At 42.8% G+C, this 23,037-nt stretch overlaps 1 protein-coding gene and 1 long non-coding RNA gene across 10 annotated transcripts in view; one reads left to right on the top strand and one right to left on the bottom strand.

The window, feature by feature from the left end:
- The window catches only part of LOC144380507 (uncharacterized), a 32,575-nt gene extending 11,889 nt beyond the window's left edge, over window positions 1–20,686 (top strand). Inside the window, exons 2-3 of one of the 2 annotated variants that reach the window (XR_013444691.1) lie at window positions 15,087–15,294; window positions 17,017–20,686. This is a non-coding gene — a long non-coding RNA (uncharacterized LOC144380507). Of the gene's footprint in view, window positions 1–15,086 lie in introns of both variants that reach the window. The other variant, XR_013444690.1, reaches the window with a different exon arrangement.
- The window catches only part of PCYT1B (phosphate cytidylyltransferase 1B, choline), a 139,755-nt gene that overhangs the window by 16,601 nt on the left and 100,117 nt on the right, over window positions 1–23,037 (bottom strand). For 7 of the 8 annotated variants that reach the window (XM_078064723.1, XM_078064722.1, XM_078064724.1 and 4 more), the window contains 2 exons: window positions 21,103–21,245; window positions 18,363–18,551 (listed from right to left, as the gene is read on the bottom strand). In XM_078064723.1, the coding sequence (XP_077920849.1) occupies window positions 18,363–18,551; window positions 21,103–21,245 (332 nt within the window). Of the gene's footprint in view, window positions 1–12,854; window positions 12,888–18,362; window positions 18,552–21,102; window positions 21,246–23,037 lie in introns of those variants that run through there. The other variant, XM_078064727.1, reaches the window with a different exon arrangement.

Genomic DNA, 23,037 nt, shown 5'->3' with positions numbered 1-23,037 from the left:
CCAAGCAAGATGCACGTGTTTTATAGGGACCTTAGGGTTGTCGGCCTCTTGTTCTCCCAGCCTGTCTTCCGGGGGAGGGGCCTGCCGCACCATTACTCAGGCAACCCTGTTTGAGCAGAGTTGCCCTGCCCCCTGTGGTGGGGGATGGGCTCAGTGAAAACTGTTTTTGGGGGGCTTTTGTTCTCTGGCGGCTTTCCGCATCTCTTCTGAGAGTCAGAGCAGAAGAGATAGTTTCCAACCCTCTGCCTCAGAGCAGAGAGATCGCAGTCTGTTCTTCAGTGAGCTCTCCAGGCCACACCGTCTCCGTTTCTGTCCGTGATGCTATAAACTGCAGCATCCCGGGTTGTGCGCCCCTCCGCAGCGCTCCCAGTCCTGCCTCCAGGTCGGGGCACGTCTCTGCCCTTTGTGCTTCTAAAACCGCCAGCCGCTCCCAGTTTGCGTGCGCGACCCCGCTGCTCCGGGTTTCCGCCCCGGGGGCTGCCCTAGAGTCCTTTCCCCATCACTACTGGTCTGCGAGTCTGTGCCCTGTCCCCAGCGCGGGAGGCTATCGCTCCCTGGTGGTGTAGGATCCCCACGGCTCCCTCCCCCTGCCATTTATCTTCGGATATCTGCCTGCAGAATCACAGCTCCCCGCTTCATATCTCAAAACCAACCGCCTGTGATATTCTGTTTGTAGAGATCCAGATCTATCTTCTTACATCTCAGACTGATTTCATGGGTGTTCAGAGTGGTCTGGTAGATATCCAGCTCAATTCCGGGGACCAGTTGGAATAGGGTCCCCTATTCTCCGCCATCTTTTCCTCTCCCCCCTAACTTTTAAAATAGAGTTGTAAGTGGATTACACACCACCACTACATTACAGATTCTTATTTTGACTATATATTTACCATTACCAGTAAGTTTTACACTACCTTATGTTTTATGATGTTCATTAATGTCCTTTTACTCAAAGACCCCCCTTTAGCATTTCTTATAAGGCAGGTCTGGTGGTGGTGAACTCAGCTTTGTTTTGGGGGGGAAGCCTTTATTTCTTCATTTCTAAAAGATAGCTTTGCCAGGTACAGAATTCTTGGTTGACATTTTTTTCTTTCAATATTTTAGACATACCATCCCATTCTCTCTGGGCCCAAGCCAATTTTGTTGAGAAGTCCACTGATAGTCTCATGATGGTTCCCTTGTATGTAATTTACCTTTTTTCTCTTGCTGTTTTCCAAATTTTTTCTTTGACTTTTGACAATTTAATCACAGTCTGTATCAGTGTAGCCCTATTGGGGTTCATCTTATTTGGGATCTTTTGTACCTCATGGATTGGGATGTTTTAAGCCATTACTGCTTTAAATTTACTTTCTGTACCCATTCCCTCCTCATTCTCTTTTCCTTTTGAAATTCCCTTAATGTAAATATTGTTTGTCTTGATTGTGTCCTTATGTCGTGTATGTTTTGTTCACTTCATCCTTTTTTGTTGTTGTTGTTCCTCTAACTGGATTATTTCAAAAGTCATCTCTTCTAGGTCACTGTTTTTTCTGCATAGCTGAGTCTTTTAAGATATTATTATTATTTTTAAAGATTTTATTTATTTGACAGAGAGAGAGAGACAGCAAGAGAGGGAACACAAGCAGGAGGAGTGGGAGAGGGAGAAGCAGGCTTCCCACTGAGCAGGGAGCCCAGCAGGACCCTGGGATCATGACCTGAGCCGAAGGCAGATGCTTAATGACTGAGCCACCCAGGTGCCCCTAAGATAATATTTTTAAGTAATCTCTACACCCAACATGGGGCTCAGACTCACAACCCCAAGATCAAGAGTTGCACCCTCTACCGACGAGCCAACCAGGAGCCCTGAGTCTCCTTTTGAAGCTCTGTTGAATTTTTTAGTTCAGTCATTGTATTTTTCAGCTCTACAGTTTTTTTGATAGTTTCTATTTCTGTGTTGAACTTCTTGTTTTGTTTATACATCATTTTCCTAATTTTTAGTTTTCTATGTCTTATTGCAGTTGACTAAACTTTAAAAAGGATTATTCTGAAATCTGACTGTTCATAGATAGCCATTTCTTTAAGGTCAGTTATTAGAGCTTTAGTAGTTTCTTTTTTTGGTGTCATGTTAATAGATTTTTTTCATGATCCTTGATTCTTTACATTGGTCTCTGTGCATTTGAGTAAGCAGTCTCCTCTTCCAGACTTTATGGGTTTGCTTTGGCAGAGATTGCTCTTTGCCAGTCCCCTCAGTGTGGGTTTCTGGATGTGTCAGTTGGTAATGTCTTTGGGCAGGTGGAGTTTTGCTATCAGGGTCAATTTCTGGGTGAGGCCCCTGGTTGAGCTCTGAGGTCGGGGTTAGGGGTGCCACTCTCTGAGAATGGTTGGATAAGACTGCTCGTTTGGTTCCTTAACAAATGAGACTGTACCAATTGCCTGGGTTCTCTGGTCAGGCTTACTGGACTGGCAGGACTCCATACTATACTTAGCAGCAGATGGAGCTATGAATTAGCTTCTCTGCCTTCTTGGGGCAGGAAAATGGGCCTACAAGGCTCATTGTTTCAGGACCTAAATCAGGCAAGGCTGTGTACTGAATTCTCTGGCTAGAATGGGTCACCTTGTTTTGTTCTGCAGATGAAGAGCATCATGGACAGTGATCTCTGTTCAACTGCCACTATAAGTAGGTCTGTTGTTTGGGATACATAGTTTTCTGTGTGTTCTAGTTAGGTTCCTTGGTCAGGCAGGCCAAAAGTTGTATTCAGTGGGCAGGGCTATGAATTAGTTTATGTATCCAGGCACAACAAGAGAAGTAGCTCCAAGGCCAGAAAGGCTTTAGGTTTATGGTCTTGACTCAAGCCAACCTATGCCACAAGTTTCCTGCCCGAATGGAGTCATTGGCTTTGCTCTGCAGACTATCAGCTCTGCCTGTTGGACTCTGTGCTTGAATGTTGCTGGGCTTTGCAGCTTTCCCAGTCTTACAGCCAAGCTTTCTCTTTGGGCGGTGCTGAGAGCTTTACTCAGCAGTGGATGGGGCTATGACTTAGCTCCCTTGCCTGCGTGGGACAGGAGGGCCAGCTCCAAATAGGCTCCTGGTTTTTCCAGATCAGGCCTTCTGGTCGGGGGCGGGGGCTGGTCAGGAGCTGCACTCAGTAGTGGGTAGGCTATGAATTAGTTCCAATGCCTGGGTGGAGTCAGTGAACCCTCACCACCTATCCCTGGCTTTGCAGGCAATCAGCTCTTCCTGCCATACTCTTGGCTCAAGTGCTGCTGGACTCTGTAGCTTCCCAGGTGTTCTTGCCAGCCTTTCTGGTCGGGCAGGGTTGAGAGCCTCACTCAGCAGTAGGGGACAGAGGGCTATGACTGAGCAACCCTTCCTGCACAGAGGCAGACCGGGCTCCAGGGCCAGAAGAATCTCTTTGTTTGAGGGCCAGAATCAGGCAGACTTGTGCCCTGCTCAGTTCCCTGGGCCAGTTGTGCCACTGTCTTGGCTCTGCAGATAAGCAAAAGCACGAGCCAGGACTACCACCGCTTGGGTGCTGCAGGTAGGAACTCAGTCTGCCAACATCCACACTGGTTGTTGGAAGCCCCTCCCCTTCAGATTCTCAGTGGCCGATGCCCGCAGATTGCCTTGCAATTCCTATAGAATGAGACCAGAGTGGGGGCTCCCAAGCAGTGACCTACAAGGCTGGGGGAACTGGATGTCCACCCTGGACTCTCTTTTCCCACTATAAAAACTGGAGGCTCAGCAAAGCCCTCTGTGTAATGCTGGGCTGGCCTGGCTTAGAGGCAATAAGGTCAGCACATAGCCTCACCCCCATGTTCCAGGATTCTCTCAGTGGCGTCTTATCTATGAATAGTTGTTAGTTCTTCTTGTGAGGGGGAGCAAAGTCAGGAATGACTTATGTCACCATCTTGATGAGCTTAATCTCCCCAGATTTTTTTTTTTAATTTGTAATGGCCAGTGCTGGTGGGCTCAGGAAAAAACCACACTCCTGTTACTGCTGGTGGCAGGGTAAAATAATGGTGCCTTTCTGAGGAGTAACTGGGCAATAGGTGTAAAAACTTTTGTTTCCTGAGGAGATAATCTGAGCCGTAAATAAATACTCATTGGGTACACGGATATTCATTGCAGGGTCATCCCAGACAAAACTGCAAACCCCTGAAATAGATGAGAGAAATCTTGCACAACTCTGAGGTGATACATTAGGCAGCTGATGAAAATCCAGTCCTTAAAGAATATAATAGTGTGAGAATGTTTGTGAGCTACTGCACGGTAAAAATGATTTGGGAGCCGTATATTCTGCGTGATCCCATTTTGTAAAAGGAAACATACAAATGCAGATGGTGAAAAGATGGGCGCGAGATCCCAGTGACTAATCTGTGCAGTTGCACTGCAGGTGAATTTTAGTCTGTTCTCGTTTTCTTTTCTTTCTTTCTTTTAAAGATTTATTTATTTATTTATTTATTTGTCAGAGAGAGAGAGAGAGTACGTGCACAAGTGGGGGAACGGCAGGCAGAGAGAGAAGCAGGCTTCCCACGGAGCAAGGAGCCCAATACGGGGCTCGATCCCAGAACCCTGGGATCATGACCTGAGCCGAAGGCAGACGCTTAACCAACTGAGCCACCAGGCGTCCCATTTTCCTTACTTTCTAACAGTTCTGTAATGAACACGCATTACTTTTATCACCATAAGGAAGACAGATGACTGAGGCAAGGAGAGGAGGCAACAGGCCCTGCGTTAATGACACAGAACGGTAGGGCCTCAGGCACTTCATCAATCCCTCCCCCAACCTTTATAAGCTCTAGTCCATTACTTTTTAGGATCTCAAGTTTCCTCTAGCATATATAATTGAGAAGACTTGCTGATCACTAAGAACATTTGCAGATTTAAAATTCCACAATTCTAAGAACCTACCAATTATTCACTTTCCATTAAAGGCATTGATAATTCTACCAAAAGACATCCAACCCCCTCAAAATCTAACAGAAAAAAAGTGCAGTAGTACAACATCATTACCTTAGAGGAAGCCCATTTATGAGACAAAATCAAATGCCAAAAGGATAGGGTGGCCTATTATTAATAGCAACATTAAAAGAATCCTTGAGCTTCTAGAAGTCCTTTGAAAATAAGTATTTTTATTACTATAATATTTAAGTATACTTATAGTGGCAGCCATTAGCTCTCGCTGTTAATGGATTGTCAGCATTTCCATTAGAAGCTCACTTTGTAAGTAATCTACAGCTTGTCTACTGTAGTTTGACTCAAGCTCATAACTGAGAATATTATGCCTAAGGTAATGCAATAATTTGAATCCTTGATGATAAACAATGGTGTCACACTTCATATAATGTGATATCCGTGCAAAACAACTCTAGGTCTCAGTTTGGAAGCTCTGTGATCTGTTTCTGGTGCATTATGAAGCATGATTCTTCTGCAAAGGAGTTAAATTGGATCAGGTCAGGAGACAGTTTGTAATGAGCTTCCTGGTAAGAAAAGCACTTTAGGAATACAAAAATAAGACCATGGCATGGCATTTTCATAAAGAAAAGGTATTTAAATTACACCTGTAACTGTATTAAGATACTTTCATTGATAAAGTGTTCTCCCAAGAAAATAATCCCATTTACTCCTGTCCCATTAAAACTAATTTTCTATTTCTCTTCCTACAAACGTCTCCTTTTTAAGAAGTTCTTCACATCTACTGAGACAGTAAATGTCCTGACAAATGCCTTCCAAGGTTTCAGGATTTCAGAGAGATTCCAGCTTAACTGCCACAAAAAGAAATGAAAAATATCCTAGTTACGTCTGGTTTGGACTTCTGGTAAGCACTGTGGAATTCAAAGAGAGCGTTTGTTTCAGCCAAATCAATAAACAACAAAAACTAACCCTTACAAACAATGCCTGACATATGCCTAGGTGTTGTTAAAGGGCTTTAGAGTGTGACAATTTCATCTACTCAACAACCCTACAAGCTAGCTGAGGGAAAGGAACTTGGCCAAGGCACTCAGCTAGGAGGTGAGTCCTGCTCCTGCCCAACTCTCTGTAATTAGCCACTTTAATAGTAAGAAGCTTTTCTGTTGACTCATTTACTTGTGCATTTGTTGGAAGACAAATTTTTGAAACCAACTGTCAAAAAGCTTCAAGTAGGAAATTAATTCAGATCCACAAACTGAATTTTACGTTTTGTAAAATCAAAACAGTCTTAAACATTAGCATGCTATATTAGGATGATTATATATATATATTATTTATATAATACAATATATATTATATATAAATATTCTCTTTACACACACACACGGTGTAACAAGCGCTGGAGAGAATGTGGAGAAATCAGAACCCTTGTGCATTGCACTGGAATGTAAAATGGTGCAGTCAGTGTGAAAAACAGTGTGTAAGTTTCTAAAAACATTTAAAAATAGAATTACCATATTATTTAGAAATTCAACTTCTGGGTATATAACCAAAAGAAATGAAAGCAGGAAATTAAACAGATATTTGTATAGCAATGTTGATAGCAGCATTATTCATAATAGCCAAAAGATGGAAACAGTCCAAATGTCCATTAATGCATGAATCAATAAAATGTATATATAAATAATATCCCATTATATATATACATATATATGTGTGTGTGTACATGTATATATGTATATGTGTATGTATACACACAATCTGATGTAGATTATTTTTTCTCAACTTGCATGGAGTAGAGTATTTCCAAGATGGGTGTTGGAAAAAAAAACATTTTGTGTATCATAAAATATTATGGAGAGTTTTCTTGGCATGGAGAATCTGAAAGTTGACCACTCATTCCTTCAATAAACATTTACTGACAGCACACTATTTATGGTTCAGCCATAAATATAAGCCCTGAGGATATAGCAGTAAATAAGGGGGCAAGGGGGTGTCTATGCTCATGTTTATTTTTTTATTGAGGTATAACAGACATTAGTTTCAGGGGTACAACAGGATGATTCACTATTTGTACATATTGTGAAATGATCACCACAGTTAGTCTAGTTAGCATCCATCACCATATATAGTTACATTTTTTTTCTTGTGATGAGAACTTTTAAGAGCTACTCCCTTAGCAATTTTCCAATACTTAATAGAGGATTATTAACCGTAGTCACCATGCTGTACACTACATGCCCATGATGTATTTTATAATTGTTAAGTTTGTACCTTTTTTTTTTTTTGGTGGGCAGCAAAGAAAGTTTTATTGAGTGATAGTACAAAGCTCCCGAAGAGGGAGGGGACCTGAGAGGGTTGCCCAAGTTTGTACGTTTTGACCCCCTTAACCCATTTTGCCTGCACCCACCCCCTGCCTCTGACAACCACCAATTTGTTCTCTGTATTAACGAGCACTGGGTTTTTTTGCTTGTTTGTTTTAGATTCCACAAATAAATGAGATCACACAGTATTTGTCTTTCTCTAATTAGCATAATGCCCTCATGGTCCAACAATTTGTTGCAAATGGCAAGATTTCCTTCTTTTCTGAATAATATTCCATGGTGCCTATATACATTTTCATTATCCATTTATACATTGATGGATACTTAGGTTGCTTCCATGTTTTGGATATTGTAAATAATGCTGCAGTGAATATGGTGATATATAGATCTTTTCAAATTAGTGTTTTCATATCCTTCAGATAAATATCCAGAAGTGTATTTGCTGGACCATATGGTAGTTCTATTTTTAACTTTCTGAGGAGTCTCCATAGTGGCTGTACCAATTTACATTCCCACTAACAATGTACAAGTGTTCCCTTTTCTCCATATCCTGATCACTTGTTAATTTGTTGCTTTGATAATAGCCATTCTAACAGGTGTGAGGTGCTAGCTGCTTGTGGTCTTGATTTGCATTTCCCTAGTAATTAGTGATGTTGAACATATTTTCAGGTCCTGTTGGCCATCTGTATGTCGTCTTTGGAAATATGTCTTTTCAGATCCCGTGCCCATTTTTAAATCAGATTGTTTCTTTTTGTACTGTTGAGTTATATGACATCTTATTTTGATTAACCCCTTATCACATGATTTGCAAATATATGCTCCCATTCAGTAGCATACCTTTTCATTTTGTTAATGGTTTCCTACGTGCAGAAGCTTTTTAGTTTGGTGTAGTCCCACTTATTTATTTTTGCATTTGGTGCCTTTGCTTCAGGTGTCAAACTAAACCTAACCGGCAAGACAGATGTCAAGGAGCTTATAAGAGCTCCTTGGAGTTTTGTTTTCTCCTAGGAGTTTTATGGTTTCAAGCCTTATATTCAAGTAAGATAGTGGTCCAGTTTCATTCTTTCTGCATGTGGCTACCTAGTTTTCCCAGCACCATTTACTGAACAGACTGTCTTTTCCCCATTGTATATTCTCAGCTCCATTGTAGTAATTGAATTAACCATGTAGGTGTGGGTTTATTTCTGGACTCTTTACTCTGTTCCATTGATCTAGATCTGTATTAAATACCAATGCCATACTATTTTGGTTACTATAGCTTTGTAATATAGTTGAAATCAGGGAGCATGATGCCTTCAGCCTTGTTGTTCTTTCTCAAGATTGCTTTGGCCATTTGGGGTCTTTTATGGTTCCATACAAGCTTTAGGATTGTTGGTTCTCTTTCTGTAAAAAAGAAATGCCATTGAATTTTGATAAGGATTGCACTGAATCTATAGATTGCTTTGGGAAGTATGGCTATTTTAACAATATTCTTCTAATCCATGAGCAAGAGGTAGCTCTCCATTTATTTGTCTTCAGTTTCTTTAAGTATAGTTGACATACAATATTTTATTTCAGGTGTACAGCACAGTGATTCACCAGTATATGCATTATGAAATGCTCACCATAAGTGTAGGCACCATCTGCCACCATGCAAAGTTATTGCAATATTATTGACTATATTCTCTATACTGTACTTTTTATCCCTGTCACCTAATTTATAACTGGAAGTTTGTACCTCTTTATCCCTGACACATAATTCATCCACCCTGCTCCCAGCAACCACCTGTATGTATGAGGGTTTTTTTATTTTGATTTTTAGATTCCACATAAAAGTGAAATCATATAGTATTTGTCTTTTTTGTCTGACTTATTTCATTTAGCATAATATTCTCTAGGTCCATCCATGTTGATGCAAAGGGCAAGATTTCATTCTTTATGGCTGAGTAATATTCCATTGTGTGTGTGTACATATTTGTGTGTATACATATCTTTACACACAGCACATAGTTATCCATTTGTGTATCAATGAACACTTAGGTTGGATCCATTTCTTGACTATAAATGCTGCAATAAACATAGGGGTGCATAACATTTCACATAAGTGTTTTTGTTTTCTTTGGTTAAATACTCAGACATGGAATTACTGGGTTGTATAGTAGTATTGCTGTTTTTAATTTTTTGAGGAACCTCCACACTGTTTTCCATAGTGGCTGTACCAATTTACATTCCCACCAACAATGTACAAGTGTTCCCTTTTCTCCACATCCTAGCCAACACTTGTTATTTCCTGTGGTTTTGATAAATGCCATTCTGACATTGATGATAGGTCATTGTGGCTCTGATTTGCAGTTTCTTGATGGTGAGTGAGGTTGAATATTTTTTCATGTGTCTGTTGGCCACATGTATTTTTCTTTGGAAAAATGTTCAGGTCATCTAATTTTTTTATATGGACTGTTTTTTTTTTTGGTGGTAAGTTGTATACATTTTTTACATATCCTTTCCAAATATCTACTTCAATTCAGTAGGTTGCCCTTTTGTTTTGTTGATGGTCTCTTTTTCCATGCAAAAGCTTTTAATTTTGATGTTGTCCCATGATGTCATGGCTAATGTCAAAGAAATGACTGCTATGTTCTCTTCAAGGACTTTTATGGTATCAAGTCTCACATTGAAGTCTTTAATCCATTTTGAGTTCATTTTTATGTATAGTATTAGAAGGTGGTCCAGTTTCATTCTTTTGCGTCCATTAGCTGTCCAGTTTGCTCAGCACGTTTGATACTTGATTATATTTTCTTTCTCTTTGTTCAAGTTCTGTGTTCACCCATTCTTCTCCCAAGTTCAGTGAGTATCTTTATGGCCATACTTTGAACTCTTTATTAAGTAAATCAGTTATCTCTGTCTCATTAAGGACTTTCTCTGAGGTTTTTTTTTTTTTTTTTTTTTAAATTTTGAGCATATTCCTCAAGTTTCCTTGATACTCTGTGTTGGTTTCTGTGCATTAGATATAACAGCCACCTCCACCCGTGCGGAAGGAGTAACCTCATGTCAGAGATGAAACTTACCATTCAGCCTTCCCACAGCTCTTGGGTTCTTTCTCAAACCTTTGTGATTGTCCAAGTAGTGTATTTTATTTTTAGTGGATCCCAGTAGTGGAGGGTGTACCAAGGCCTGTCAGTGTCCCCAAAGGGAGGATCTCAGTGAGCACCTAGATTCAGCTGATTGGAAGCCAGACCCTCAGGCAACAGCTTTTAAAATATGCAAATATAGGCGTATTTCAGCGATAATGTGGGTTCAGTTCCAGATCACCACAATAAAGTGAACAATGAAGCAAGCCAAAAGAATTTTTTGGTTTCCTCGTGCATGCAAAAGTTACGTTTACACTATACTGTAGTTTATTAAATTTGAAATTGCATTATGTCTAAAAAAACAGTATAGAAGTCTTAATTTAAAAATACTTTGTTGTTAAAATAGGCTCTCCATTTTCTGAGCTTTCAGCAAGTCATGATCTCCTTCTTGGTGGAGGGTCTTGCCTCAGTGTTGATGGCTGCTGACTGATCAGGATGGTGGTGGAAGGCTGGGGTGGCTGCGGCGATTTCTTAAGACGGCAATGAAGTCCCATCTCAACTGTCCTTTCAGCAACCATTTCTCTATAGCATGCGATGCTGTCTGACAGCATTTTATCCACAGTAGAACTTCTTCCCAAATTGGAGTCAATCCTTTCAAACCCCGCTACTGTTGGCTCAACTAAGTTGATGTAATATTCTCAATGGTTTGTCGTCACTTCAGCAGTCTTCACAGCATCTTCACCAGGAGTAGATTCCATCTCAAGAAACTGCTTTCTTTGCTCATCCATAACAGATGAGGAGTTGCTTCTTAAAGTTTTGTCAGGAGACTGTAGCAGTTCATTCCCATCTCCAGGCTCTATTTCTAATTATTCTCTTGCTCTTTCCACCACATCTGCAGTCTCTTCCTCCCCTGGCATCCAAAACTCCTCAAGATCATCTGTGATGGTTAGAATCCACTTTTTCCAAACTCCTATGAATGTTGATATCTTTACTTCTTCCAATGAATCACAAATGTCCTTAATGGCAACTAAGATGTTAAATCCTTTCCAGAAGGTTTTCAATTGACTTTGCCCGGCTCCATCAGGAGAATCACTAGCTCTGGCAGCTATAGCCTTACAAAATGGGTTTCTTAAATCATAAGGCTTGAAAGTCAAAGTGATTTCTTGATCCATGGGCTGAAGAAGGGATGTTGTGTGAGCAGGCAGGAAAGCAACATTAATCTCATTTCACATCTCCACCAGAGCCCTTGGGTGACCAGGTACATTGTCAATGTGCAGTAGTATTTTTAAAGCGATCTTTTTTTCTGTGGGCTTACAATATTCAGTAAACCATGTAGTAAACAGATGTGCTGTCATCCATGCTGTGTTCCATTTATAGAGCACAAGCAGAGTCGATGTAGCATAATTCTTAAGGGCTCAAGGATTTTTGAAATGGAAAATGAGCCGCGGCTTTAACTTAAAGTCCTCAGCTAGGTTAGCCCCTAACCAGAGACTCAGCCTCTATTTTAAAGCTTTGAAGCCAGAATTTAAACTCCCCTCTCTAGCTATGAAAGTCCTAGGTAGCCTCTTCTAATAATGGCTGTTTCGTCTACGTTGCGTATCTGTTTAGTGTAGCCGCCTTCATGCATTTCCAGAGCTAGAGCTTCAGAATAACTGGCTGCAGCTTCTGCATCAGCACTTGCTGCTTCACTTTATACTTTTATGTTAGTTTTCTTTCCTTAAACCTCATGAACCAACCTGTGATGGCTTCAGATTTTCTCTCCTGCAGCCTCCTCACCTCTCTCAGCCTTCACAGAACAGAAGAGAGGTAGGGCCTTGCTCCGGATTAGGCTTTGGCCTAAGGGGATGTGATGGCTGGTTGTCCGGTCTTCTATCCAGACCACTAAAACTTTCTGCGTATCAGCAAGAAGGGTGTTCCGCTTCCTTGAGTAGCACTTTAAATTTCCTTCAAGAACTTTTCCTTTGTATTCACAACTTGGAAAACTGGTACGAGTGGCCGAGCTTTCAACATACCTTCCTCACTAAACTTAAGCATTTCTAGCCTTAGATCTAAAGTGAGAGACCCGTGACTCTTCCTTTTGCTTAAAAACTGAGAGGCCACTGTAAGGTTATCAGCTGGCCTCATTTCAGTATTGTTGTGTCTCAGAGAATAAGTAGCCCAAGGAAGGGGAGAGAGATGAGGAAAAAACTGGTCACTGGAGCAGTCAGAACACAGACATTTATCAATTAAGGTCGCCGTATAATCTGTGCACGATTCATGGTGTCCCAACACAATTACAATAGTAACATCAAAGACCACTGGTCACTGTAACAAATATAAGAAATACTGCATGAATTACCAACATGTGACACAGACACAAAATAAGCAAATGCTGTTGGAAAAATGGTGCCAATAGATGAGCTCAGTGCATGGTTGCCTCAATCCTTCAATTTGTAGAAAACACAATATCTGCAAATAATATAAAGTAGAGCGCAATAGAATGAGGCACGCCTCTGTATACACTCCTGCAGGACTGCAAGCTAAGTCCTGCTGAGCACCAGAGTCCAGTCATCTAGAGGTGCTCGTCCATGGAGGTTGTTAAAAATCGGGACACCTCACCCGTGTACAAGTTCCTTTCTAGTAGCTATTGGTGACCTGGAGCAAGACAGAGGGTGAATGCAAAGATGATGACCAATGGTGCCAGTCCTTATTAGGTCCCTAGATCTGTGCCAAACCAAAAGCCTTGCTTAGGCCCCAGCTCTTGGATAAATGAATAGGGCTCTTTCCTAGAAAGACTGGGGGTCTATCTCAGCCTACTGTCTGGGCAGTGCCCTGGAGGTGGTGGCTAGCCCCCGGAGAGGTAGGAGCTCAAGGAGTGTCCGTAGGCTGGCCGCCCCAAAGACCAGGACACCAGACACATGTGCAATCTCCTCTCCAGGAGCTACTGGTGCTCTGGTGGGTGGAATAAAGAGAGTGAAGTTAGCACCAGTCCTCCAAAGTCTCTGGAGAGAATTATGGTCAGCCTTTAGATGGATGTTTAATTAGAAGCCTGCCCCTCCGGCTACAGCTATGAAGATAAGCTAAAAGATTTATTTCATAGAAAGATGGGTCTCTAATCTCTTGCTATGCCCTGGGGGTGGTAGATGGTTGAGAATACGTTCTCAGTTGGTCAGTCTTAAGGGTCCCTGGAGCGGAAGTCGCACTGGCTACCAGATCCAGGAGATCTCGAGGTGTCCCCTCGGTGGCTACAAGATGGGGGTACCAAAGGAGGGTACAAGCTCCTTTCTGGGAAATGCCAGTAAGCTGGAGTGAGGTAAAGGGAAAGTGAAAGATGGCATCTGCCAGCCTCTGTCCCTAGAGACTAGCCCAGCAGGCTCCTAAGCTGTGTGTTCATTTAGATGCCTGCCTCTCAGGCCAGTGATTTAAGATAAGCAAATAAAATTCTTTCACAAAGAGGTATTATTCAGCTTTAAAGAGGAATGAAATTCTGATACATGCTACAACATTGGTTCAACCTTGAAGACATCATGTTAAATGAAATTAGCCAGATAAAAGGACAAACACTGTAGGACTCCACTAGAGTAAGTAGTCAAGCTCATAGAGACAGAAAGTTAGAAGGGGGATTCCCAGGGACTGGTGGGGGGGGGCAGATTATATAATAAGTACAGAATTGCAATATGGGATGATGCAGAAGTTCTGGAAATGGATAGTGGTGATTGTTGCACAACTATGAATATATTTAACGCCACTGAATGGTACACTTAAAATGGCTAAAATGCTAATTTTGTTAGGTACATTTTATCACAGTTTGAAAAAATTAGTGGTGGACCTCACATCATGTAAATCTGTTACTTTTGAAAAACTAACACATCATCAAGCTTTTTTAAAAGCGGTATCTCCTGTATTAGATGCAAATGCCTGTTTGGTTTGCATACGGATCCACCCGACTGATTGGATTGGGGCCGGGGGTGTTTGTGGTCCAGGATGAACTAAAAACTTGGACCTGAACCAAGGTTATTCTCTCTTGGTGCTCCAGGAAAAGGTCTATGTTCATGTTGTAAAACACAATAAATGCATTTTCATTTCAAACGGGAAACAAGTCTATGGTTCAAAGTCAATTAAGGACTACAGTGGCAGATCATTAAAAATGATACTAAATGTTTTTAAAATGTAGCCTATGTGGCTAGGGCACAATGTTTAAAAGGAATGTGTCTGACACTTCGAACAAAAATAACCAAGTTTCCACCCCAAAAGCAAACCCCAAAAGCTGATTTAGCATCCCCTGATCCTGGCTCCATGAACCTGAAGCCCTTGGAAATGAATAGCATCGCCTCCAACATGGCAACAGAGCTTCAGAATTCAGCTCCTCTAAAGCCCCTCCCTTGAGGATAGTCTGGAGGGTTTGTCTCTGAAAGACAAAGAGAGGTAATACTAAGTCTCTGTGGGGAAGGCTTCCCTTGGAAGCTGTGGTTGGGTTACAGGCTGTCTTCTGAGTGTGAGTGAAGACTAGTCACAAGAATCAAGCACACACACACACACACAAAAAATGGATCAAGTAGTTAAATAAGTAAAGCTATAGGTGGGAAGATGAATACAACCTTTTAAGCTCTGATAATCCCCCCATCAGGCTGAATACCTGGGAATATATCCTCTCTATATCCTCTCTTATAGCAATGATGCACCCCCCCCAAGGCCCTACCTCCTGGATTTATTCACAACCTCGTGTGGTATCTTCCCACAATATACACCAGTTGTCTGTGTGACCACTACAATATGGCATAAAGGGATTGTCACCTCAGATATTAGTCTTAAAAGACTATAGCTTTTCTCTTGAATACTCTATCACTTATTCAGGGGGAAGCCAGCTTCTTTGTCATGAAGACACTCGGGCAGCCTGTGCAAAGGCCCAACGTGGGGAGGAATTGGGGTACCTCGTTCCCAGTCACAAGATGTGGAAGAGGATCCTCCAGCCCCAGCTGACCTCTCGACTGCAACATCATGACAGACCCTGAATGATAACCACCCAGCTAAGCTGCTTCCTGACTTGCAGAAACTGTGTGAAGTAATATTTGTTGTTTTTAAGTCACTAATTTGGGGGTAATTTGTTACTCGCCAATAGATAATATCACCAGGGACACCATGATTTCTGCTTAAGAGGAAAGCTGACACTACCTCTCCCGAATCTAGATGAGCCGGCCTGAAGTGGCATTTTGGCAACGGGCTTTGTCACATAGCCTTAGAGCAGTTTGGGTACATCTGTTTCTCCACACTGCTGTACCCTAACCCAAGCGGGGTGAGGGAAAGTGACTGCCTCCAAGGGACAGTCCTATGGTGGGTGATACACTGCTGGTCAGGATAGAGAGGCTTGGGCCCAGGCTCCATCCCAGTACCTCCAAACTCCGAAAGTTTCATAGTTTTCCTAGGCCTTTGTTACTTTATCTAGAACACAGCTACAATAGTCCTTTTATTGTTTGGTTGAAATGGGTAGAGTAGATATAAAAAGGCTTTGGAAAAGTTTTAACCTGCTATACAACTTCTAAACTGTAACAACATGGTCATCACCACCACTTTGCACTCTGCTGGAATGGAAGGATGTGGATTTTTGATCACAGTTCTTCACAGCAAGCATGAGGTCCCTTGGGGAGAAAGTAAGACTCTACTGTATGGAGCAAACACAACTGCTGCGTCCAGGTTGGCAGCAGAAAGGTCAGGCTGGAGGAGGTGGCAGGGAGTCACAGTGGGCAGTGGTGTGCACATGGCAAACTAGAAGGCATGCCCTCCTGGAAAGAAATTTTAGAATGTTGTGGAAGGCCCAGCAAACCCATTCTGCCAACTGAATTTGATCCAAAGCCCAAGTTGTACCAAGCACCATAAGCAATAAAAGGCTAAGGGTATATATCTGTATCAAACTAAATATATGATATAGAGCTAAATTCAGAGGATTAAACCTCATCATTGCAGACGCTAGAAGGTTCTGTGAATAGGTCTCTCTCCCGCACCCATGCATCTATTCAAGCCAGACACATTTATGGAATACCCACTATAAAAAGCTACGTACAGAGCTGCATACCAATTCTGTCATACCAAGTTCTGTACTTTAAATCTTTCTATTTTGTACTTCTCCAAGTTGGGGTTATTTGTAACAGTACTGTATTTGCAGGTAATGCAGATCCTCTATTTTAAGAAATGAGTTCTAGTCCCAAATCCACAAATAAAGAATTATAATAATAGCATATTCATGAAAAGCAAATTACTTCTCTTGGCGTTTAACATCCTTGTAACTATTCCTGTACTTTTAATGTCAACAGAAAAAAAGCAATGTCTAAGTCTGGCTGATATGGTAAATTAATGTTAATAACAGTTTTGACACTAATAGCAAGTTTTAAAAAGAAAAACCTCCAGACTCGAAGCTGGGTTTCATTTCTTAAAAATCACTGCAGCTAGCTGTCACCAGACTCCTCTAGAACAATTCCAGCTACTATTTCACCTTCACTGGGAGCCTGAAACAACTAAAATCTATAAATCCTAGACATTCTCTTTCTTCCCTGCCTATGCTCACTCCAAGTGGAGAAAATATCCACCCCCTTGAATTGCAATACCAGAGACACATTTCTCCGCAGAGACACATTTCTGAATCCCTATAAGGAAGTGAATACCCACATGGTTTCATTTAAAAAAAAAAACAAACCACTAGCTGTTTGTCCAGCCCCTGAACATAGGTTGTGAAAATGTGAACTATTAAAGTACACACTAAACTAATGGGAAATTCTACACTTTGTTATAGATGCCATGGAACCCCAGAGACCAAGTTCTGCACCTTCTCTTCACGTTCTTCCTAGCACTGTGCATATACAAGCACATGAATAAATGGCCCATGAATTAAACTGATTTGAGCCGAAAACTTGAACAGGCCCACATGGAGAGTGAAAAGGAACCCAGCACTTGGCTCCTCCACTATCGCTAGCTCTTTCTAAAAGTCATTGAAAGCTCAAGCAGCCCCTTGCAAACCCTCTACCCCTCTCAGACTCAGCCAGTAGGACCTGATTGGCCTACAACACCCACCTCTATAATCATTTAGAAGCCACTAGACTTGAAGCAAAGCATCTCTTCCAACTTCTCAAACATTGTTCTTTTTCTATTACTAATTGAGTGTTTTACTTTTAGATAATCCTATAATGAACCAGCTCAAATGAGCAGAGGCAGCAGTGACAACCCATCAATAAAATAATTAAGCCGAAGTGGATTTTGTTAGAGATTTCTCATGTCATAATAGAAAATCTAGGCTACTTAAAATCAAGGAAATCAAATGGAATCGCTTCATTTGGTTTTAAAAAGGAAGGCTAGCTTTAAAAGATCTCTTTGATAGAACCCTCATTAATGCTTTGACAATACTGCTTCTTTACTCTCGAAGTACATGCACAATAGAAATACCAATGGAGTACGAGGTGGTTTCCAGAAATTTCTTTTCTCTTCATAGCTTCCACTCAGAATTGTCTACAGAATTTAGATGAGACCCTCTACACTTTCTCTGTTTTAAGATTTAGATCATGGTCTCAGTTCCCTAAGACTTGCGCACTTTATCCCAACACCTATATACCATGGAAAAACGGGAAAATCGGGGCATGACAGCCACAGATGCAGGGCAAAATCCTACCTCTTCTTTCTCTCTCTCTCACATGCAATGGACCTGACCAAAAAGCTGACCAAGGCAGCTGGGTTTCTTTTGCCCTCTTCTCCCCTAGTAGATCCAAGAGCCCATTAGCTTTATCTCACAACACAAATACCATGACACCACTGACCCACTTGACTCTCACCCGCAAGCTTTGCCTCATTTCCAACTGAAAGACTATGATGAGCTAAAGAACCAACCTCCGCAGTAACAGACATTCAACAATTACCAAATGGCTTCAGGGTATGGACAAGAAATAGAAACAGAGAGCAGAACTGGCTTTGGGTGCTATTGGGTGCCTTATTGAGGGATAAAGCCGAAACTAAATAAATGACATGGACTTGAAGCTACTCAGGCTGATGCCCATGTTGGACTGAGATAAGGGACACCCTTGAGTGGATCCATGAAAATGGAGAGCAAAAATGCCCATCACTGCAGGGCCAAGTGAAATAATTACATACCCATGCGCCGTCAGGCCCAAACAGCTCTAGGAAGTTGCCAATGAATTCCCTTGACTTCTCTTCCCACTTCTGAATTAGATCATGACTCTTTTCTTCCACTCTGTTGACAAATTCCTTTGACCTTTCCTCCACATTCTTGACCTTTTCCTTCATCTTGTCTACCTGGTTTTGGAAGCGGTACTTCTTTTCCTGGTCAAAAATGAAGAGAGAAAAAAGAGATTTATCCCAGAGGGCATGAGAGAGACCAGTCATTCACACTAATGGTCACTTTATATTCAACTTGTGTTTGTTCTTAACCTGAAGAGTCAGGATATTGCTATTTCCAAGGGCTAGATTGACGGGAAGGCACATCTCTTGTAAGAAAAGTCCATTTGTCATGAGTCTACTTGCATATGTAAAATGAAATACAAGTGATTTTAATATTCTCTTTCTTGTAAACATCAGAGTTGAAGTCACTTATAGAAGAACCAAAAATACATATTTACTGTTTATTACAGGTAGCTATTGGACAACCCCCCCCCCACAATTCTCCTGGGATGTAGACAAACGTATGAGTTGTCCATAGAATGGTCACTCAGAAGCCACCCGAGTTCTCGGTTTTACTGGGACATTGTTAAAGCCAGTACTGGTTGAAATCAGCCACTGGCTGGGCCTTAAAAGCCATGTGTGACACTGTAAGTTTCATTGTAATGATATTTTCCATTAAGCTAACTGAACTGCATCCATTTCCTTGGTGATGAAGATAGATTTTGTCCTGATAGCTTCTCTGGACTGAGATTTTTGTCCTCCTTATAGCCCTTATGCAGCAATGCTGTTCCCGTGTGCCTGAAAGGCCTTGTATGTTGGGCAAGTCACGGGCCACCTCTAAACCTCAGTTTCTTCCTCTGTAAAATGGGGATAATTATCATCCCTACCCCATCAAGTTGCCGTAACAATTAGGTCAGATTGTGCACGTGAAGTGCCTGGCACAAAGCCTGGCATTTTAAAAGTGCAGTGTGTGTTGGCTGTTTGATTATGATGAAGCAGCGTAAGCCTTTCCTCGTGTTACCTGATGAGAGTGCTATCAAACCACGAAAATTACGTGAGATGGAGGGTCTTCCCCTCCATGAAGTCATGATATATTTTCTCCTCACAGGGCAATAAGGTTTTTTCTTTGCTACACGGGACTGAAGTTCCTATCTCAGAATTTTTTTAAGACACCTGAAATATTGCAAAACTGGGGCATTCAGACCTTCCAAACTGGACTGCAGCCTCAGGGTGGGGTGTGAGCTCCGGGTAACGCGCCGCTGTCAGGGCCAGCCCAGGCCAGAGCGACCAGCCTCCCCCTCCACTCTGCCTGAGGGGCCTCGGCCAGGCCCCCTCTGAGCACAGTGTCACTCGTGTCTAAGCGGCGGGACTTGGACTGGGTGACTGGCCACTGGCAAGTTCCTGCCTCCTCTGAGGCTCTGTGCTTCATCGATGTGCCCATCCAGCACATTTGACCCTCTCTGTGAGTGGCAGCCAGCCTGTTGGCACAGAAAGGCAGCGAGCACATCCAGGTTGACTACACGGTTTCTTGAGCTAAGCGGCTTAGCTAAAGGCCGTTAGAAGAGAACGAGCGATAACTTTTGGAAATGGTATAACATGCTTGGATGGCTGACTGGATTCAATTTAAAAGAACAGACAGTTTAAATTATTGAAATAACCAGGGCTTTATTCTCTATAAGATACCAAATAATCACTTTGATGGAATTCTTTTCAGCCACTTGTTCTGGTGCCACTTGAACCCAACATTTTCTGTTTTGTTGCCCGACTTGTGTGAAGCCACGGAATAACCACTGGTGGACAATTAATAAGCCCCTCATCATCTAGAAGGCACCGAGGATCGGTGTGGTTAAGCTGCTGGATAGTTATAGCTGCACATAATCATAAACATCTAGTTTTGTAGAAAAATCACTCTTTGAAAACCTACTGGGGGGGATTGAAATTCCGTATGGATGAAGGGTTCCTGTTTTAATCAACTTTGTCACCTCCTCGGGGTCCAGGCAAATACAGTTGTCCAGACGCACTAACATCACCTCTAGCTGGTGGACTAGAGGTGGACTGCCCTTTTAGCTTTGTAACAGCCTGTTTTGCTTGTTTTAAAGATTGTTTTAACAGTTGCTCTATTGTTAAACTAACAGCAGGTCTGTGGGAACAATACGGCACAAATGCAGAAGGAAGCCAAAGACTTTAGGCTTTATTTAAGCAGCTGTAATTTCTCTGGACAATAAAAAGAAATGGCTATTAAGGTTTCTAATGAGCATCTGTAAGGCCTTAATAAAATGAAAAAAATTTTAAACTCATTTTCTCTGGGTTTAGCTTTTCATTGCCTCTGCCTGCCTGCCTTCCCTTTGAGCAGACGACGATGCTTGCCTTTCAGGACAGCAGATCTCCCAAACACCCTTCAGTTAAGTCTGCGAACTCTCCAAGACGGAGGTTGGAGCAAGAGGAAGGGAGGCAGCTCCTTTATAAAACGTGGAGCTCACTACCATAGGCTTTGGTTGACTTATGTTAGCCCTTTGGACACTGGTTTCTCCATCTGTAAAATGGGGATAATACATCACCGGGTTGTTATGTGGACTGCGTGGCGCTGGAATTTAAATTAAAACAAACAAAAGAACACTGTGAGGCATACAGCAAGCACTCAACAAATGGCGGCAGTGCTGGCGTGTGTGGTGGTCGTCGGACGACACGGGGGGGGGGAGGGGGGCACACTTACATTTATAAAGCTGACATTTAGCTCCTTGGCTGTGTACCCTCTCTGGAGGTTGCGTCGGGCATAAACATCATAGTCACGGACGATTCTGGTGATGATGTCTGATGTTGAGATGCCTTCCGTTCTCTGAGTTGGAACAAACATTCCTGTTCAAAGAGTAAAGAGAAGATAAAGAGAAAAAAAAAGTGAGATGGTCTCAGCTGCCCCATTTTCCGCAAGAGCTCTCGTTTCCAGGACAGAGTGGCGGCTCCCGGGTGTGTGAGTGCGGCTTCTGCATGTGGCGCCAGCTGGCTGCGCCGGGCTCAGCTCCGTGCGCTTCCTGCCTGCCCGCCGCCCTGGCCCTGGGCCCTGGGCGCTCCTGGCATTCGTTCGGGCCACGGCCTTCTTTCCTGCCTCGGATCCCCCTTCCCCGCCCACACCAGCTGCAGCCTTCCCCTCCTCCTGCAGGGCCCAGCTTCAAGGTGTTGTCTCTGGCAAGTCCTTCCCGACATCACCAAGCAGAAGCCACAACCTCGAGGACACAAACGTGTCTTCCATTAACAAACGCATTTTAAATACCTGTCTTGTTGTCAAAAGGGACCATTTTCAAAGTAGAGATCGTGCCTCGACGGCCAGCCCTCAGCTCAGTGCCTTTTTCTGGCACATGGAAGGGGCTCGATAATCATGCAAATTAAATGAATAAGTGACTAGAGAGTCACCAGCGTGGCAGGCAAGTCCTCTGCTTCCCTATGGAAGTCTACTTCACATGCGGTTGAGGAAAAGACGCAAAAGGTACTATTTTGTCATCTCCCATTTGAAGACATGCCCTTGGGATGCTAGATGATTTTATCTCCCTCACAAAAGTCTACTCTGGATGGTGGTTTCATCACTCAGGACCCTTTCATCTAGAACACGTGAGACTGAGTAAAAATAAGCACCAAGGATGCCAAGTTCTAATAGACCTTCCTTAACGTCCTCAAAGCTGCATTTGGGTGCACCGATACGGGGCTATAAAGAGGTCACAGGTGTTATCAAGGCAAGAATGTGGTTAATACTTACACTTGTCGTCAACTGAAACGACATGTTGGCAACTGAGGTATTTCTACCCAGTATGATTATGGCCACTCAGAGATATCAGGGGTGGGATGGCATGAGAGACAGGGCCTAGGGACAAGGGTGCTGGGTTCTCAGTTTGGAGACTTGGGCAAGACTCACACCTCAGAAGTTACTTAACCTCAGTGTCCAAAACTGAGAAATGAGGCGACCGGACAAGATGACCTTGGGCTCATCTGTGCCACTTCCTTCTCCCTCACTCCCCATGTCCAATCAATCTCCTTCCACTCACCAGTCTACTTCCTAAAAAGCTCCCCGATTCACCCGCTTTTCTCCATCCTCCACCTAAAGCCATCTAACACCATCTAGTTCAAGGATTATATCAAGAGCCTCAAAACCAGTCTCCGGCCATGTTGATTTTTGTTCCCTCAACCCTGCCTACACATAGCAGGAGCCACAGAGCAGTCTTTCAAAACAGAAATCAGAGGGCTGCCCAACATCTTTCACTGGCTTTCTACGGTCCTCAGGATTCAGATCCAAATCCATACCTGGGCTCTGCAGCGGCTTGCTTCACCCCTTCCCTGCACACTCTCCAGTCTCATCGCAGACCTGCTCCCCAACCTCACTGCCTAAGCCAAGGCCCCTGGGCTCCACCACTGTAAGGGGCCCCATTCTCATTGGATTCTCTGGAGCTGGGCAACAAACTGAGCCTGCCTGAGACCCACCACACTGGACTTCAGCGTCCTGAGAGGGCAGGCCCCCTCCCCTCCCTCTGCCACAAACACACTCTCTACCTGGCTAACTCTTGGTCATTCATTGGGTTTCACCTTTAGTGTCACTTCCTCAAAGAAATCTCTCAACCCCTAGGCCGGTTCTTCTGGCTTCTTATTCCCTCCCATGGTCCAC

Source organism: Halichoerus grypus, chromosome X, assembly GCF_964656455.1.
Source record: "Halichoerus grypus chromosome X, mHalGry1.hap1.1, whole genome shotgun sequence".
In the NCBI taxonomy this organism is placed as follows: domain Eukaryota; kingdom Metazoa; phylum Chordata; class Mammalia; order Carnivora; family Phocidae; genus Halichoerus; species Halichoerus grypus.
The sequence above is the reverse complement of the archived record's forward strand: the minus strand, read 5'-3'. Positions and strand labels throughout refer to the sequence as shown.